The sequence below is a fragment of the Camelus dromedarius genome, chromosome 26 (genome assembly GCF_036321535.1).
Source record: "Camelus dromedarius isolate mCamDro1 chromosome 26, mCamDro1.pat, whole genome shotgun sequence".
In the NCBI taxonomy this organism is placed as follows: Eukaryota; Metazoa; Chordata; class Mammalia; order Artiodactyla; family Camelidae; genus Camelus; species Camelus dromedarius.
In genome coordinates, this window is record NC_087461.1 from 10,313,627 (window position 1) to 10,334,136 (window position 20,510).

Below are 20,510 nucleotides of genomic sequence, written 5' to 3' on the forward strand. Positions count from 1 at the left end.
GTACAAGATAAGTTTGGAACATCTTGTGGTTCTAGAAAATAAGTACCTCGAAAAAGAACAGGGTTAAAGAAAGAAGGACACAGGAGTCAATGTGAAGAAGCGCTCAATGGCCAAATATGATACAGTATGAACAAGCAAATAATGATAGTAATGGAGCATAACACAGATTAAAATAAATACTCATTAGTCCATGCTGATGTAAGTAACTGACCAAACAGTGAGAAAGGATATCTCTTCCTTATAATATAGAAATAATGGAAATAGAAAACTCACCATTTGTTAAGTACCATGGTAATGTAAGGCAAGAATCATGAATGGATGCTGAAATTACTGGGCAAAAGTATGATAGGACATAAGATATTTCCACAATCTCAAAGTATTCTCCCTCAAGAAAAATTACAAAGGGAAAATAGTAGCTTTTCAGTGAAAAAACTTGGCACACACTTAGCCAAGTAATCAAAGTGAAGCTTCTCTGTAATCAGACACATCAGTATCATGTGCCTGGTGACGTGATCCACTGAAAGGGCACAATATCACTCCAACGCTACTCACACAACACAGGCGCAGCCTGAATTTAATTATGATAAAACATCAGACAAACCCAAATTGAAGGACATTCTAAAATATATCCAATACCCTTGAAAAGCATCAAGGTCAAGAATGACAAAGACTGAGGAACTATTCTCAAGTACAGGACATCAGTGAGATAAGAAACCTACATGTGTGATTCTGGACCAGAAAAAGGATGCTGGTGGGACAGCTGGCAAAATCTGAATGGGACCCGTAGGCTATTAATAGGACTGTATCAATGTTAATTTTCTGATTTTGACCATTTTATTAAGTAAAACATTTGGAAAAACTAGGAGAAAAGATAAGGGAACTCTCCACATTATTTCTGCCACTTTTTCATTAAGTCTGAGATTATTCCAAAATGAAAGATCATAAGTAAAAAGTTGAAAAATATATTTCTTAATACTAATATTTAAAGTCAGTGAGCACACATTCCTTTTGCTTTTCTTTTTCACATTTAATATGTTCGCCATTGGACAAGATTCCTAGAACCCCTACTATGCTTACAGCTCCCCTTTTAAAAAACTCCATTTGTTAATATGTATGTTACCAGGAATGTACACAATATGCTGTTACAGATTGTATTGTATTTCTCACTTTCTACAATCAAGTCACTGTATGTATGTTAATGCAAATTAGAGCTAGTTTTTAAAAGCAGATGCAACATACCGTTGGCTTGATTCAGTCTGTGATCAACTGAAACTTCAGCATTTATCTTCTCAGGTCAAATTAGATCTTCCCATTTTACACTTGTGCAACTGATTTTTTTTTTTTAAACAAAATGCAGAATTACATTTTTCCATGATTACTTCCATCCTTTTGGTTTCTGCTCATATTTTGCACTGAATCAGTTAGATTATTTTGAATGACAATCTATCCTTCACTCACTGTGTAATGAATACATACCACTTGGGGTGTATGTGTTTGCCATGAAGCGGTCATAACTGATTGGAAGGGTAGGCAGTAGGGAAAATCTTAATAAAGGGATGAAATTTAGACTCGACCTTTAAGAATAGGTAGCATTCGAATAGTAAGAAATAATACAGAACAATGGTTATGCTCTTTGAACCAAACAGACAAGAGTGTGAATCCTAACTCCACCTATTACTAGTTTTGTTACCTTGGGGAAGTCTTTGAAATTCAAAATTTTCTCACTGATAAACTAATAAGATAATGTATACTTAAGCAGTTAGCTTTTCATCAAATGGTGCCAGAAAAAAACTGGATATCTGCATGCAAAATGATGAAACTGGACACTTACATGACATCATATATAAAAATTAACTCAATATGGGATCAGAGGCTTAAAGGTAAGAGCTAAAATTATAAAACTTTTAGAAGAAAGCACAGGGGAAAAACTTCATGACATGAGATTTGGCAATTACTTCTTGGACATGACACCAAAAACACAGGCAACAAAAGAAAAAAAAAAAAAAAAGAAATACGGACTTAATCAAAATTAAAAATTTTTGTGCATCAAAGGACATTATTAAGAGAGTAAAAAGACAACCTATGTTTGCAAATCACGTATCTTGAGAAGGGATCAATACCCAGGATATATTAAAAGTTCCCAAACTCAAACAACACCCCCCCAAATGGGCAAATGATATGAATAGACATTTCTCCAAAGAACATATACAGATGGCCAACAACCATATGAAAAGATGTTAAACATCATCAATCATTTAGAGAAAAGCAAATCAAAGCCACAATAGGATAACCACTTCTTATTCATTATGCTGACTATTATCAAAAAACAAAATAAATGCTGGTGACTATGGAGAAATTAGAACCCTCGTTCATTGCTTGTGGGAATGTAAAATGGCACAGCTACTATGGAAAAGAGTTTGGCAGTTCCTCAAAACGTTAAATATAGAACACCATATGATCCAGCAATTCTACTTCTGGCTATATTCCAAAAGAACTGAAAACAGGGGCTCAAACAAATACTTGTTCACCAGTGTCTACAGTAGCATTACAGTTGACCCTTCAACAATGTTGGGGAGGGGGCACGGTTAGGAGCATGGACTCTCTGCACAGCTGAAAATCCACATACGACTTATACTCAGCCCACATATCTGCATATTCAACCAATCATGGATCATGTAATACTGTAGTATTTATACTATTTTTAAAATCCATGCATAAGTGGACCTCTGCAGTTCAAACTCCTGCTATTCAAGGGTCAACTGAATTTACAACAGCCAAAATTGCAAACAATTCAAGTTTATTAACAGATGAATGTATACATTCCACAAAATGTGATGTATACATGCAATGGAGTATTATTCAGTCATAAAAGGAATGTAATTCTAAGACATTCTACAACATGGATTAACCCTGAAGACTAAGTGAAATAAGCCAGACACAAAAAGATAAATGTTGTATGCTTCCAAGTCCCATGAGGAACTTGGAAAAGGCAAGTTCTTAGACATAGAAAATAGGTCAGAGGTTACCAGGGCCTGGGGGAAGAGGGAATGGTGAGTCATTTTTTTAATGGATACACGGTTTCTATCGGGGATGACGAAAAAGTTCTCGAAATGGATATGGATGATAGTTGTACAACATTGTCAATATACTTAATGTCAATAATCTGTACACTTAAAAATGGTTAAAATGGTACATTTTCTGTTACGCATGTTTTGCCACAATTAAAAAAAAAAAAACCCAGCATACTGTACTCACATAAATGTACTCATCTAGAGCACTTCTGGAGGCAGAAGAAATTTTAGGCACAGTTAACAGTATGAGCAGAGTTAACTGAGGTTAAAAAAAAAAAAAAAATCTATATGAGGGAAAAAAACTCAGAAATGATGTAGATTAGAATGTCAAAAGCAGCTTTCTTTGGGTGTTTTTAAATTTCCTTTTTCTTGGCTTTTACATAAAAATTTTAATTAAAAATATTTAAAGAACGATCCCTCATACAGGAAAGAACAGTGTAATAGAAGACAGGCTGCTTGTAATAGAAACTCAATATACCAAATGGCTTTTAAGATGACAGAGGTCTTGGGGGTGGGAGGGGATAAATTAGGAGTTTGAGATTTGCAGATACTAACTACTATATATAAAACGACAAACAACAAGTTTCTATTGTATAGCACAGGGAACTATACCCAGTATCTTACAGTAACCTATAATGAAAAAGAAGATGAAAAGGATGTTTGTACGCATATGCATGACTGAAACATTATGCAGTACACCAGAAACTGACACACTGAAAACTGACTATAGTTCAGTTAAAAAAAAAAAAAAGTTATTGGTCTTAAAAAAAAAAAGACAGAGGTCTGTTACATATCTTACATAAAAAAAGTGCAGAAGTGACGTCCAGGGCAGTTACGGTGGCCCCATAGTCACAAGAATCCAGGCCCCTACTATCTCTCTGCTCCTGGTTTCTCAAGGTCACCTCAGATTGCAAGATGTCTGTGCAGCTGCTCCTAACATCTCATCTACATTCCAGTGAGCAGAACGGAGGGAGACACAAGGACAAAAAAGCCCTTTAAGGGCTTCACCAGAAGCACAACTGTATGTCTTCTGCTCATTGGCCATCATTATCTGTAAAGAAGACAGGAAAATGTGGGGCTTTTTTTAACTCCAATATCCATTAATACAGGGGTTCTGCTACTTAAGAACTTAACTTCAGGACCACTCATTTCCTCCAGCAATGTTTTTTCTGACATGTACCTGAGTTTCTGTATCTCTGTCTCCCACCTGGCATATTTTTCTAAGCTCAAGACACATTTCAGGACTCTGCTCCATACACCTCCAGTAACAGGGCCGTGCACATCACACTGAGGTAATGGAGCTACTTATTATCATATTCGAAACCTGTGGGGTCTGATGATTTTAGAAATGTTACTTGCCTGTTTTAGCACCCAGACAAGGATCACGTCTGGGAATGGTGGCCAGTTAGGGACAGGGGCTGAATGGTTTACTGTTCCTTTTAATGCCTAGGTAACAGCCTCTTATATTGCTGGGAATAACAGGCCTGACAATACTTCTGGATGATTAAGTAGTAAAAGGTTCTTAGATAACAGAAAAATGGCATTAAAAATAATAACTTGAGAAGTATAGCTTTTAAAAATATTCAGGAATCAAAGTAGCACTGCAAGTACTTGAGGAACTTCCTCCCAAACCCACTCCAAATATGTAGCGATGATAAAATGTAAAGAGAGAAAATTATAAACATATAGCCACGATCAAAACTAGTTAAGCATCTCTGTAGACAAAACCAAATGGAAACTTGTAGCCACAAACAGAGCTTAGGCTAAAAGCCTGGACCCCACACCTGTAAGTAGGCTGAAGAAATGGGAAGTCTGACTCCCAGAGTCATGAGGACGAAAAGTGCTCTACAAAAGGCCTGGGATCAGAGCCAGGCTTGATGCTGGAAACCTAGGGTTGCAGTGGGACTCCACCACCTGTGAAGAAAATGCAAAATGTGAGAAGGCCACTGCCTGAGGCTACGGCTTATAAAATACGTATCTGAGATGTTAAGAGGCCATGGTTTCAGCCCAACAGCTGAAACCAGGCCAAGCTATCTGCAGGCTTGGTATCTGGATCTGCAATGGCCTCAATATAACCTCAGGAGGGAGCCCTAAGCTGCCTATATAAGACCTACTGCTTGTCCTGGTATGAGGGAAAGGAGCGAAAGCCATGGTAAAGCCCTGAGGGAGGGGTGAATAAAAAGGAGGGTGAGAAACACCCACTCAAGATGAATCTGAAAACTAGAATTTACCTAAAATTTTTTTTAATTATGAAAGAGAGATTATTTCCTTCACAGCGTAACCACCTATGTGCAATTCTTCATAAAAACTTCCAAGTCTAAAACATTTTTAAATCATGATAGGTTTGAAGCAGACACACAACCTACACAACTATACACATGGGTCTTGCTTTAAAAGTCTCTAACAACTTCTGGATACAATTTTAATTAAATCAATCAGGTGGTCCATATTATCAAAGCCGGCATACTCCAAATCAACTTATGTTTTCAACGTTCAGAAATTTCCTGTTGCTGACTTTAATGAGCCCAGGGAATCATTTACAGTAACCTCAAAACAGGCTTGGTGTAATTCCAAGACAACTGTAACTACGGTGGCTTGGGTCTTCTTCCTGGTGGGCCTGGTATCTAAAAAGCATGAAACCAAGTAGCTTTCTCAGCTTGCCTGAACTTTTTTAAAAACAGCTTTTTTGAGGTGTAACTGCTATACAAAGAACTGTGGGTTTTTTTTTTTTAATAACTACTGTTGTGGAGAGAATCAACAGGTAATTATTTCTCTTGTGCATTTTATTTTAAGGCATTTCAGAAAAATAATTTAGAGGGAATATATATTCAGGGGTACTCCAAAAGATTGTAAATGAAGTTGAAAGTAGGTATAAGAATTACGATTTTTGGCTTTACATAAGAATAAAATTTCCACTGAGTACTTTTATCAAAAACTTATCAAGTTTTTCATAATCTCCCCATTGTTAGACGTATACAAAACAGATTGGACGACCGTCTTCTGCGAGAGCTACAGAAGAGATTTCTACAAGAGGAAATAGGTTCGATATTGGTGAGGTCTCTTCCAACTACAGGATTCTATATTGGTTCTTTAATTTTCATTTTTGCTTTTTCCCTTCAGCATAGAAATTTTAACATCTCTGACCACAGTGCAATTTCTTTCTTATACTAAGACTACTTAAAACAATAATAGATAGGGATAAGAACCATCAATATTATTTTTTTTTAATTTGGAGGGGGAGGAGGTAATTAGATTTATTCATTTTTATAGGAGGTACTAGGGATTGAACCCAGGACCTCATGCATGCTAAGCATGCACTCTACCACTTGAGCTATACCCTTCCCCCAAACCATCAATATTAAGATCTACTTCTTTTCCTTACTTGCTTATGAAATTACAAAAGGCAAAGGCAAAAAGATTGGCAATTAATCAGTCCAAAGAAAAGCGGTACTTTTAGAAGCTATACAGAGGTAGCAAAGGCAGCTAGTAAAAAAGGATGACTTTGGAATCCCTGATCGATATTATAAAGAGCCAAAAGACTGGCACACAAATAGAACTGCATCTGGAAACCTCTTTTTAAAATTATTTAATTAAAGATATTACAACAGTCAAAACAGATGACAGAGAATATAGTGAACATTTCATAACTAATATATTTGATGGGTGAGTTTCAGAATAAACAAGGAGAATAGGCAACCTCAAAATTAAAATTACAACATTGACATTGGTGATTTCTTGGTCAAAGCATCATTAAAGACATAATATATTAAAGTAATAACAATTTAACAATTGTAAAATATGACAGGCCAGTCAGCAAAAGTAAATGACTAATTTGGATTACGCTGATTACCTGGAAACACCCTCAGCAGACAGATCTCTGCACATGGACATTCAGAACCCACTGTCCCTAGAAGAGCAGCACGGATTATACTAACAGCCTTTACAGGCCAAAGAAAAGAATGGACAAAACATACAGAAAACTAACTAGGAAGATGGTATCTAGCACAACTGGCACAATCTAAAAACAAAGCAAAACAACAAAAACCACGAGTTAAAATATAAAAACAAAGCCTACAAACTATGTCCCTGACAAAATGGAAACAGTAATCAGTGATTTTATCCAAAAGACACCGAGATACATCTCTACAACACAAATGTTCACTCTTCAAGGCTGTCCAATCCAACGTGGTAGCCGTTAGCTGTATTTGAGCACTTGAAATGTGTTAGTGTAACTCAGAAACCAAATTTTTCATGAGTCATTTATATTTAAATTTTAAAAACGATATTTGAGTCTGTTACTGGAAAGCTTTTAAGTATGTTCGGAAGAATTTGAGTACATGAATCTACTTGTTAGTTTGAAGAATTTGAGCACGTGAATCTACTTGTCAGCTGCATATTCTATGAAATCTCAATACAGATCAAGTATTTTCAATCAAAATTTACTATCTGAAGTGTGCTAGAAGTATAAATATAAAATACATACCAGATTCTGAAGACTTAGTAAAAAAGCTAAAACGTGAAATGTCTCATTAATAAATTTTAAAAATGTGATTACACGTTGAAATAATATCTTTGACAAGTGAGATTAAATATTTATTAAAATTAATTTCACCTATTTCTTTTTTACTTTTAAAAATATAGCTTTTAAGGGGGAGGGTGTAGCTCAGTGGTAGAGTATATGCTTAGCAAGCTCCAGAACTGCCATTTAAATAAATAAGCAAAAAAAAAAAACTTTAAATATGGCTTTCAGAAAATTTAAAATTACATATGTGGCTTGTATTATATACCTATTACACAGTGCTGCTCCAAGAGATCTATGGCTTTAAAAATTCTGTCACCTGTCAAAAATCTGAAATATGTCAGTCAAGATTTGTAAGTAAAATAATACCTTATTTCCTAGTGTCAAGAAATATTACTTTAGGCTACTCAGAATTTTTGTATTTATACATTCCAAAGGCATCTGTATCCTCTTCAGAGGATTGTTACAAATCATTAAAGTATTCCTCTGAGTTATCACAAACTGTGGTAAGGTTTAATGGTCATTCCACCATCTAGAGTAAGTAATCAAACAACTGAAGGATGCTAATTCATCAGACTTCTTGATTCCTTTTATATCTGGATTCTCTCACCAACGTGTTAAATAATTCCCTCGGTTCTATGTGAGCTAAATGAGGATCTTTAGTATAGGAAAGATTTGATGAGAGTAATAACACGGGACAATTTTATGTTTCTGTTATGTGTGTATATGTATTACACACACAGGCTTATAAATTTTCCCCTGGAAAAAAAAACATAACTGCATGCCCTCACAGTGCTTTTCCAACCTTTTCCATATCATAGTATTTCACAGAAAATTACATTTGTGAGACACACTGGAGTTAACTATTAAGGCCACTCAAGGCAGCATCACTGTCTCACAATGGCTTATTGCACACCAGCTGGGAAGTTCAGTCTCAAAGGGCCTTGCAAAACGCTGCAAAAAATCTCGGACCAACATTTTATTTTCATCTGACTTGTATTTTATTCCTACTTATGCCTACTGTTGTGAAAATACAACCCCTCAACATTTTTGACAACAATATACAAAGAAGGCCACAAGATGGAGATATTACTCCATTACCACTTACACAATATTTGTATTTATGCATTTGTGTGTGTGCACATCTCTTTCTCTCTGTGTATTTCCTACTTTCTCCTTCAACAGTTATGCTCAGCTATTGTCTCTATCCCTATAACATTTATACTGGTTTCTCTGCCACTCTGCTTTAACTAGCATTATTACAGAAATATTATATATTCAATACTTTTATGAGCCTTGTTTTTAACATTAAGAACAGGCAGAAAAAGTAAAAGAAAAAATAAAAATTGAAAAGAAAAACAGGTAGATAAATAGAATATTTTCTTCTAGATCAATATTCTCCCACCTCTTTAAAATTAAGATAATTTTTATTTACATGCTTTCCTCCTACAGGTAAAAATTCTTTTAAAAATTTGCTACCTGCAAAGTAATAAGTACTCCAAAAGTTATTTACTGGAATACATTCTGTTACTTTGCAAGGCTACAGATTTACTTCATGTTGATATCCCTCCAAACTTCCCTGGAATTCTTTGAGAACAGTCCTCAAATCAGTTTATGGACCTTACTTGAAATTTATTTTCAGATCTCTTTATCAGCCCAAAGTGTCCTTACCCAAGCTTGCTAACCCAATTTAGTCACCAAATTTAGATCCAAATGACTATTAGCTATATGCAAAAATCACATCCGTCTTAAAGATTCACTATTAAGAGGATACTCTACCAAATACGCTGCAGGCTTTGAAGGCAATTCAAAATAAGAAGTTTCAACAATGTTTTGAGGTGGCAGCATTGCTGAAAACCTGTGAAGCTGTCCACAAAAGCAAACTTCAAGATCTAATTTACTCTAAGTGAAACCATATATAATTCTACAGGTGTGAGACAGAAAGTCACGCTAATTACGTATAACTACTATAGAACTGCACATCATGGCAACCATTTGAACTTTATAAAATATGATATGTTTAACTACAAGTAACAATTTCCAGCCACCCCACATTATACATATATTATACATACATATACTGACTTCCTTGAATCAAATTTAATCACCAATATTAACATAAAGCATTACTTAAAGTCAGAGAAGCACCTAAATACTAATCTTTTATCTGTTAACTAAAAGTGCAGTTAACTGAAAATAACTGCTAATAAGATTAAGATTTTTTTTTTTTTAATTCCCAAAAGTCAGAGGCTTCTTGGTAACTGGTCATGGGATAACTTCCTTAACCTGATCCATTTTAACGGTATAAAGTCTCTAAGTATTGGCTAGAAATACGAAGTCTCTATTTTCCTTAGCAGGCATGTATATGGACCCTAAGATTTATCTATGGTCTGTTCAGACCATCCTAGTAAATGACAACAACAATCTTTCTGGTCTTAACTCATTTTGATTACTGTTCACTATACATGACACAGTGGGGTCTCACATAGCTTTTAAAAATTCCTGTACCTTCTATAACCAGAGGTTATATGTGTTCCAGAATTTGTTTAAATGAGAAAATTACTCCATTTTAGAACTCAAGTGTTTGCACTCAGTGACATTTTAATACTGTTGCTTATACTATGACATGTGTCCTTTATTAAATTCTTGATCCTAGATTCTCACCTTTAATATTTAATTCAGATTCTATTAGCTAACTGTGTAGCTGCACATAGCTTTATGCCCACTGCCTCACTGGCACTAACATGGGCATCTGTCTAATAATACAGCATATTGTTCTATGGACACATTCTAACCAGAAATGCAGACTGTGGCATGCCCTTGCTCTTTCAATATACCTGACTACACGTGAGATTCCAGCTGCTGGATGATGGTAATCAGAAACACTTACTGAATAAGTGAGTAAGTCCTAACCTTATTTAATTTAGTATTAAGGAGGATGAGAATGAGACACAAATTCTAGGTTAAATTTCTAATTAAGTCCCAATGACATTCTTAGACAAGAATTTCAGTGAATATGTTAAAAAAAATAAAAATTTAGATCTTAAAATAGAATACTATGATGTTACTTAAAACAATCGTATTTTACCTTTATTAGTATAGAACTCTTTCACAAATAAATATTTTGATGAAAATAAAGGTTTTTGAAAATACGTATGACTATAGCGTCATTATAAAATAGTCTAAGGTTTTACTTCACTTAAGCAGAAGTCTCTCTTTGAGAATTAAATACCTAGGAATAAGACTACCTAAGGAGGCAAAAGACCTGTACTCCAAAAACTGTAAGATGCTAATGAAATAAATTGAAGATGACACAAATGGAAAGATATATTGCATTCTTGGATTGGAAGAATCAATATTGTTAAAGTGGCCATACTACCCAAGGCAATCTATAGATTCAATGCAATCCCTATCAAAATACCAAAGGCATTTTTCACTAGAACAAATAATTTTAAAATTTATATGGAAATACAAGACCCTGAATAGCCAAAACAATCTTAAGAAAGAAGAATAGAGCTGGAGGAATCACACTCCCTGACTTCAGACTATATCACAAAGCTACAGTAATCAAAACAGTATGCTACTGGCAGAAAAACAGATTCACAGATCAATGGATCAGGATAGAAAGCCCAGAAATAAACCTATGCACTATGGTCAATTAATCTATGACAAAGGAGGCAAGAATATACAATGGAGAAAAGATAATCTCTTCAATAAATGGTGCTGGGAAAACTGAACAGCCACATGTTAAAGGGTGAAATTAGAACATCCTCTAACACCAAATACAAAAATAAACTCAAAATGGATTAAAGATGTAAATATAAGAGCAGATACTCTAAAACTTCTAGTGGAAAACACAGGTAGAATACTCTTTGACAAAAATCACAGCAGTACTGTTCTGGATCTGTTTCCTGAAGTATAAAGGAAATAAAAGCAAAAACAAATGGGACCTAATTAAACTTCAAAGTTTTTGCACAGCAATGGAAATCACTGGAAACAAAATGAAAAAATACCCTACTGAATGGGAGAAAATATTTGTAAATGGTATGACCAATAAGGGATTAAAATCCAACATTTATAAATAGCTCATACATCACAAAACAAACAACCCGATTGAAAAAATGGGCAGAAGAACTAGTCATTTTTCCAAAGAAGAAATACAGGTGGCTAATAGGCACATGAAAAGATGCTCAACGTTGCTAATCATCAGGAAAATGCAAATCAAAATGAAAAGGAGATATCACTTCACACCTGTCAGAATGGCGGCCATCAAAAAGAACACAAATAACAAATGTTGGAGAGGACGTGGAGAAGAGGAAACACTTGTTCACTGTTGGTGGGAATGTAAATTAGTGCCGCCACTGTGGAAAACAGTATGGTGGTTTCTCGAAAAAGTAAAAACAGAACTACCATATAACCCGGCAATTCCACTCCTGAGTATATATATAAAAAGAAAAAAAAAAGAATTCAAAAATGTACATGCACCCCAATGTTCATAGTAATATTATTTACAATTCCCAAGACATGAAAACAACCGAAGCACCTGTCAACAGACTGGATAAAGAAGACATGGTGTGTGTATACATACACATACACATACACACACACACACACACACACAGAAACTACTCAGCCACAAAAAGAAGAAAATTTTGCCATTTAAAGCAACATGGATGGACTTGGAGGGTATTATGCTAAGTGAAGTAAAAGAAAAATACCATACGATATCACTTACATGTAGAATCTAAAAAATACAACTAGTGAATTTAACAAAAAATCAGTAGACTCGCATATATAAAGAATAAACTAGTAGTTACCAGTGGGGGAGGGAGGGGTAGGATGGGGGAGGTACAAACTACCAGGTGTAAGATGGGCTCAAGGATGTACTGCACAACATGGGACTATAGCCAGTATTTTATAATAACTATAAATGGAAAGTAACTTTTAAACTTGTATAAAATTTTTTAAAAAGAAGTGAACTAAAGAATTCATATTTAATGGAACTCCCCTGAATTAAATTGGAAAACTGAGACCTAAAAAAATAAAGTCTCTCTTTTCATTCCAACTCTTTTCCTTCCGTCTCTGCACACCTCTATACAAGAAAGGCTTTGGCGTTATTTTTAATTCTGGGTGGAATTAATTGACATCGTTACTGTCCAAATAGACCCAATAATGTCTGACTCAGAAAAAGATTCCCAAGACCATACAGTAGCAGTCTGTGGAGTATTTCACTGATAGAAAACAGAGCTGAGAACAGGCTTAAAATAACAGGCATTTTACCAAACTACCTGTATAGGTGTTACTTACAACTGCCACGTAAGTTCTCTTAGCAACCATCAAGTCAAATACCTACCCTCACCTCCATTCCCAACACTGAATAGAACATACGATGCTGAAATTCATCACTACATCAATCACTGGGTAAAATGGTGACTTTCATAAAAAGATTTTAGAATGTATCTCTAAGAATAATTGTAATTCTTGTGTAGTCTCTTGGAAAGGAAATTCCAATTTCCCAGTTAAACTTAGGATATATCTATGAGTAAGAAAACACAAACTATTCTAGAATTGTTCTTAAAATTAGTGTAAAGAAAAAAATGAATAGCATAAAAAGAAAAAGGAACCTTACAACCAGAAGAGGAATTCTGTTCCATCAGCTCTTGATTATGTGGCAAAATTCTCCCAACAGACTTGTGTTTTTCACATGAAGTACGTCCAGGCAACCTCCAATAAACAGTGTATACATAAGAAAAGCAAACCACTTTCACAAAAATCCAATCTGATGCAGATAATGTATACAATTAAATAAGTATTTATTCAGCTCTAACTCTATGTATGATATGCTTACATCAGAACTATAAATGGCTGGAAGGTTATCTACCATTCCAGATTTTGTATCTCTCTCTCCAAATTAACAAATCATTTTGGATTCTACAATGAAAATGGGGGAGTGGTTATTACATGACATAGATTTACAAGGGAATAGACTCACTAAAGAAAAACTGAGCTATATGCAACTAATACCACAAGCTCAGGGGAATCCACTACAAGAACCACTGGAGATAACCAATACTCACAGCACAGGTTCACCAAGCACTTATGAAAGAGATCTTCCTCTTTATTTCTAGAAAGTACCATGACGGGGTTTGAGAAGGCACAATTAATGACTTTGTGCTTTTTCCCATCCATAAAAACTGAACACAGAAGTCAAGCAAATAGAGATCAAATATCATCTTTATGGCTGAAAAGCTACTGGAGAATTTAGATTAGGTATGGGAGCCAAACAGGCTTGCTAGCAACTTCTGCTCTCCCATAGCAAGCCTAGACTTTGAGATAGCACACTCAAAAGCAAATCTGGCCAGGATAACTGCCTTACTGGTCTGGGGCAGAGAAGAGAATGAGCCCCACCGCTTATAGCTTTCTGACTGGTTAGCTTTTCCCAACCGAGCAAGGCAAACCAACGGTAATCACCCTCCAACAAAGATTAATTCTCATCATAAAGTTAACATCCAACATTTTGTAAGCACATGTCACTTAACAATAGCTTTTCTTCTATAACTAGGTTTCAGCATTCACTTGAAAGTAAGGATGCAGTTATTAAAAACTTCATAAGAGAAAGAGGCACATTTTTTCTAGCTCTAAATACAGGGATCTGTAATGATTAGCACTGAGAAAACTGACTTCCTCAGAGTGAACACTGCAAAAGTTTAAGACAACTTAGGCTGTAACAATTTCAATTCACAGATATTTAAAAGACTACGAAGTATTTATTGTTGGCTAGAACACTATAAAGTCATGGCCCCAAAAGACAACGAAAAACAAAAAAAAACAGAATTGCCACTGATCCCACAAGAAACACAGGTGTCCAAAGAGCAGGAGCTGTTAAGAGGAAATATAAACACTATTCAGGGACTTAGAATTTAAGTTACGAATGAAAGATATTTCAATAACACACCTTTTCCCCCTACATTCCTCTAATCATCTACCCTGTATCCTCTGAAAAGATGCAACATTCTAATTGGAATGTCCTGTGAACAACTGAAGTCATTCTAAAAATAGGCTGAGCCTCTGGTATGCCACCTGTGTATACACCACCACTAAATACTTCTGGAATCCCTTCCAAAGCTTCTAGCACCAATCTGAATTCTAGGAATACATCAAAAGATGTATGTTTGCTGTATGTAAGCAAAAAAGGCCACATATAAACACAACCTATTGAGTAAAATCCGTCAAGCAATTACTTATTCAGTGAATTAGTTTAATTTTAGTTACCACTTTTACATTTTTGCATTCAATAAATATTTAAATGTACACTATGAAATACAGAAAGAAAATACCATTTGTCCTACAAATGAGGGCAACTAACTTGGCAAGGTCTTAAGTCAGTAAGTGGCCTAGTCTAAGTTCTAAAAGTCACTGATTATTCCAATTACAGAGTTTAGTGAGTGACTGAACGAACTATCTTAGGCCTGCTGGAAAATGGGATAAAATGGATGCCACATTCTGTCACTAATCATCCTGGCATCCAGTTTGGGGTGGATATCTCAAAGAACTTTTTCTATTGTCTCTAATTCGGCCCCCTTCCTTCTCCCCTGAATCCAATGTAACCAATTATTGATTTCACCACTCCACTGAAACAGCTCTTGATGAGGTAGTCAATGACTTACACACTATTAAAATCAACAATGCTCAGAACACATCTTATTTGAATTATCACCAGCATCTAACTCAGCTGATCACTTTCTCTGCCTTAAAATACTTTCTTCACTTGACAGAGACCAACTTTGCCTGGTTTGCCTCCTACTTCACTGGCTGTTCCTTCTCCATCAGTTTCTCTGCTTAGGTAGTTTCTTCTGCATTCTTGCCAATTTCAACACAAATGGATAGAGAAACACAGATTAAAACAATTTTCTAGATCCTTCTGTTCAAATGCTATCTTGACACAGAATCTTCTCAGTTATCTATGCTTCTTTATTTTCCCATCTTTGCCCATATTGTTAAATGCTCCAGTTGTTCACACCAGCCTAATTAACTCTACAAATTAAATCGCATGAATTTATAAATGAAAATTCTACAAGCGTCCACATGCAAGCTAGATTACATAATGCAAAATTTAAACCACTGCTACTAAGTTTCTGTATTCTCTTAAATTGTCCATGAATAACTGAAAAACACCTTCAAAACCCCTGGATAGGTTATGTATAAAACTCTGGCTACAAAATTTAATCAATCATGATAAATTCTAACAGATAGTCTCAATATTAAAGGCATTCTTAAAAGTCTTCCTTATTATATTTCACTAATGACTTTTACACATACTGCATCACTATTTCCTTTCAAATGAGGCACACTTTGTCTCTATGAGCAGGAAGTGGCATCAAGTGAAGATAATGAATAGACAATTACCACATAATTGTTCGTACGTAAGAATTTGAAACGTGAAATGGCTTAAACTATTTACAACTCTTACAAAATTGAAATTTGTTAAAATCACAGTGCCACGGCAACAGCACTTCTATATTCAATTATATTCAACTGAAAAGTAAATTTCCATTTAGCGTTAAGCTCCACAATTCACAGAAGTGTGTGATATCCTGTCGGGGGAAATGCGCATTTCATATCTGGTCACGTGAAATGTGCCTTTAATAACAATAGTTGGTAAACCTTATTGTTATTATCATTTGCCCTCGCAACTATTCAAAGCATTTTATGCAGGGCTCAGTCAGAAATTCCAAGACTTTCACCCCATAATCCTTAAATCAGTGAAATGGCATCTTCTCTTAGTGGGATTCAGAGACAGGATGTCTACCCTCATTCACCACTCCCAAGATGTAAGTAAAGAGAAATAAACGGACTTTACAAGTTGAAGTCTCACACTAAAAAAGGAAAGAAAACGAAACGAAAGGAAAAGAAATAGACAACGATCCTGTGCTGCTGGCTGGGCTTCTCTTCCTGGAGCACCCCAAGCGCCCCTCCTGCCCTGAACACTTGAGAGCTCCTCCTATGGCTTCCAGGACCAACACGGTGGAGGCTTCAAGTTACTCCAGATTTCGAAACTGTGATAGGAACCCTCATCCAACAGACTAAACAGATTCCAAAGTACAGTGCAAGAAACGCTTCTGCAACCAGACACCAAGCAAAATGCATTCCTATCTTCCCCGAAAGGCAGAGGAAAGGAAGCTGGCTTAAAAAAAAAAAAAAAAAAAAGACAAGTGTAACTGGGAAGGTGAAAATTTAAACTGAGATGCTACTCCTCTTTCCCACATTCAGGGGGCCGGAAAGGAAAGGGTAAAAGATCTACCCGCACCAGTCTTCCTCTCTCCCCCAGCATAGGTAGGTGCAAGGATTTGCCCCGGAATGGCAGAGGAAAGAGAAGCGTCCCTCGCCACCCCAGGCTGGTGGCACCGAACAGCCTGTCACTGAGACGGGAACCTGAGAAGGGGAGCCGGGGGGTGAGGAGTTGGGGAAGGCGGGCCGTTCCTTCCGAGGCTTGTTAAGGAGAGACTCCGGTGTGGATCGGTCTGAGGAGGGCAGCCAAGCCCAGGATGACCAGTTCTCTCCCGCGTGCCCGGCCCCCTCGGAGGGAACCGGGTCACAGCCCGCCCCACCGCCTCCTTTCCGCCCGGCCCCGCACGCTGCTGCCGGGGAGGCGCGGCCCTCGGGCGGCCCGGGGTCGCCGCTTACCTGCTGCACCCCGAGGAACTGGTAGAAGTTGAGCTGCACCTCCTCCACCAAGTCAAACAACTCCAGGTCTCCGCTCTCCCAGCCGCGCGCCGGCCCCACGGCCGCCAGCAGCAGCAGCAGCTGCAGCAGCAGCAGCAAGGGCAGCGGCGGCGGGAACCGCACGAGCCGGGGCCGGCGGCGTGGAGGAAGCCGGGCCGGCCGGGAGCAGGGATCCGTCATCTCGCCGGGCCCGGAGAGGTCACCCGCCGCGCGGCGCCGTCGGCCGAGTCCGGGGACGTGGCGGACAGCGGGGCTGTGAGCACAGTGCCTGTCAGAAGCAGGGGCAACTGCCCCGGAGGCGCCCGCCCCACGGCCGCTTCTGGCCGGAGGGTTGGGGCGGCGGGGGGCGGGCGGGCTAGGCCCGGCCGCGGTTGGCTCTACCCTCCGCGGACCCTCACCCCTCTCCCAGGCCTACGAACAGCTGGAGAGGCAACGCCGGCCGCAGAGGCTGCACTGGGGGAAGAGGCTTCCCCTCGCCTCAGCCTATCCCAGACCTCGCTTCCGGTGACATCACGTCTCCTAGCAACCGCGGGGGAGGGGGAGGGGCCGGAAGTAGGGAAACCGGCACCTCGGATCAGGGCCTCTGAGAAACGCCTAGAAGCCGCAGGCGTGCTCGGAGCAGCAGTACCTGTGTGGACACGGATTAGGAGAGACGTGGACAGTTATAGACATCGCGCATCTACCTGCAACATCCCAAGTATCCCTGAAACAGCAACCTTCTTATCTCCCCCGTGTAGAAAACTAAAACCATATTTGAAGACTGACTTACTGATTATTGAACGGTCTCTGTTGCATGTATTTCATTAGTTCATCTGCAAAGATATAGGACTTGAACCCAGGGTCTGAAAGGGGGCAAATCTAGTGAGTAGTCTGAAGTATACTTTTGAGAAAGGTGAAGAAGAGATGAAATTTGAACCAAGACAAAAAGCGTACTTCTAATTATGAATTAAGATTTACAGGCATACCATAAAATACGCAGCCTGGTAGAAATTAGTGTGACTCAATCACAGCCTTCGGGGAAGTGTTTATTCACTTTAGCCAATTTCCAGTTAGTGTTGCTTTCCCAAATGAGGTCTATTTTAAAGACATTTAGGCTAAAAACCTCCTCTCTTTCCCACCAATGTCTCACCTCCTACTCCTATCCTCTTAAAATCTTTTTTGCCTCCACCACTATTGCTTTGTGTTATGTGAGCCTTATTTTCTTCTTCACTTTCTCACATTTCTCCTCCCCAACTCCCTACTCTCATTGAGTAAGTAGAAGGGAATAAAAAAATGCTTGCTGCACTCAGTATGCTTGACCAGTTTTGAGAGTTTGATCTTACGCTTTTCCCATTTTGGATCCAGCCAGCCGAATTAATCTCAGCAGGATAATGATAAAGCTACTTTTACTCTCATAGTTGGAGTATATTATGTTTGACAAAGGTTAGTGAAACAGTATCTAGGAAGTAAATCTTACTGAAGAAATCCTTTTATTATTGCAGGCGTTTAAAATATTTAAAAATACATAAATATAAGTATATCTTGCTTAAAAATCTTACAAGCTTGAATTTATCCCATTTTAAATTCATCATGAGGCTTAACTTTCAAAGAGACAAGAGCACAGGTGTCTTAGCTACAGCTCCTGTAACAAAATACCATAGGCTGGTGGCTTAAACAGCAGATACGTATTTCTCATAGTTCTGGAGGCGGGGAGGTCCACAGCTGGGAAGTGTCAGCATGGTCCAGTTCTGGTTCAAGCCCTCTTCCAGGTTCCAGAGGGCTGCCTTCTTGCTGTACCTTCATATGATGGGAGTGTGGGGGAGGGGGAGAGAGCAATCTAGTGTTTCCTCTTACAAGGGCACCAATCCCATGGCGTGGGCTTCACCATCTTGATCTCATCCAAACCTAATTACCTCCCAAAGGCCCCACCCCCAAATACCATCACGTTGGGAATTAGGGCTTCAACCTGTGATTTGCGGAGGACACATTCAGTCCATTGCAAGGGGTATCACCTTTTTTTGTGTATCCCCAGTGACAAGCACAATGCATTGCACATGCTGGCATTCAATTAGTTGAATTGAATCCTGTGAATATCTTCCCACCTCCATTTCTCCCACTATAGTATTTTAGTTTGATTTTTGATGTATCAGTTTTCCTAAAGTGAAAGGCATTTTTATGAAGTCTCTAAATTAGCCTACCATTTATTCAATGAGTAAAACATCAAAATAAAATGAAAGCAATGATCTTAAGCACTACTTTTACATAATTATCTCAACATTCATCTTTTCTCCTAATTTAATCATTGGATTAAGTGCAATATAACATTTGAAACTGGTGCCATATGCCATAAATCTAGGATTCTTGCCTTGATATTTTAGCAATCTGGTATTTCCCTCTTGAGCTCTATTCTTATGTTGTCTAAGAACTCTAAGGACTTTCTTCACTTAAAGGGAATAGTTCTCTTTCCCAGGCCAAGCTGAAACAGAACTGAAGCCTATTCAGTACAGAACAGCTATGGCTTCTCACTGCCATAAGGTATTGCTCTTGATGCTTCTTTCTGCTCAGTTCCAATGACCCTGGTCCACTCTGCAATGATATCTTTGCTTGTTCTGGTCCAGGTCTCTGCAAAGACTGCAGTGATACTCACATTTAGACTTCAAGTTTGGAATCTTCACGTGTTCAGTCTTGTCCCCTAGAGGACAACGCAATTGAATAAATCTTCTTTTGCCGAAGCCGGGATTAAGTGAGCACACAATCAATAGCTCTTTTCTTATCTGGTGACATTTAATGATTCTGGGCATGGATGGCTGAAGCTTTGCCTACCCCGGGCAGAGGGAGCATACACAGGAAAAAAGAAACCAGGGAAATGTTTAACAGTCACATGAGTTGTGTAATGTACTGGAAATGAACCAGAGCCCCAGACTTACAGCCCGCTTTCCCACAGAGCATTTGCTGAATCCTGGGGTGGTGCAGGAGGCTGAAGGATTGGGTCCGACAGGAGGAGGAAAATCCCCCCACATACTACCAGTGCAAACAAAATAAACTCCACCTTAAAAGAGGACCTGCCTCAAAAACACAGGCAGTCTTCCCCCTCAAGATATCCGCAATATTTCTGAAGTTATATGAGTAGGAGGATAAAGATCTAAGTATAAAACCTCTGAATAGCAGAACTGAATCTGCCAGGTTGAGGAGATAGAAACCTTGTAGGCTCTTTTATC

At 38.0% G+C, this 20,510-nt stretch overlaps 1 protein-coding gene across 1 annotated transcript in view; it reads right to left on the reverse strand.

Annotated features, from left to right (window-relative positions):
* DNAJC1 (DnaJ heat shock protein family (Hsp40) member C1) overlaps window positions 1–17,794 on the reverse strand; it is a 149,484-nt gene extending 131,690 nt beyond the window's left edge. The window contains exon 1 of the mRNA XM_031444710.1: window positions 17,275–17,794. Coding sequence (XP_031300570.1) covers window positions 17,275–17,493 — 219 coding nt within the window. The 5' untranslated portion in view covers window positions 17,494–17,794. The remainder of the gene's footprint in view (window positions 1–17,274) is intronic.
* Window positions 17,795–20,510: the final 2,716 nt, after the last annotated feature.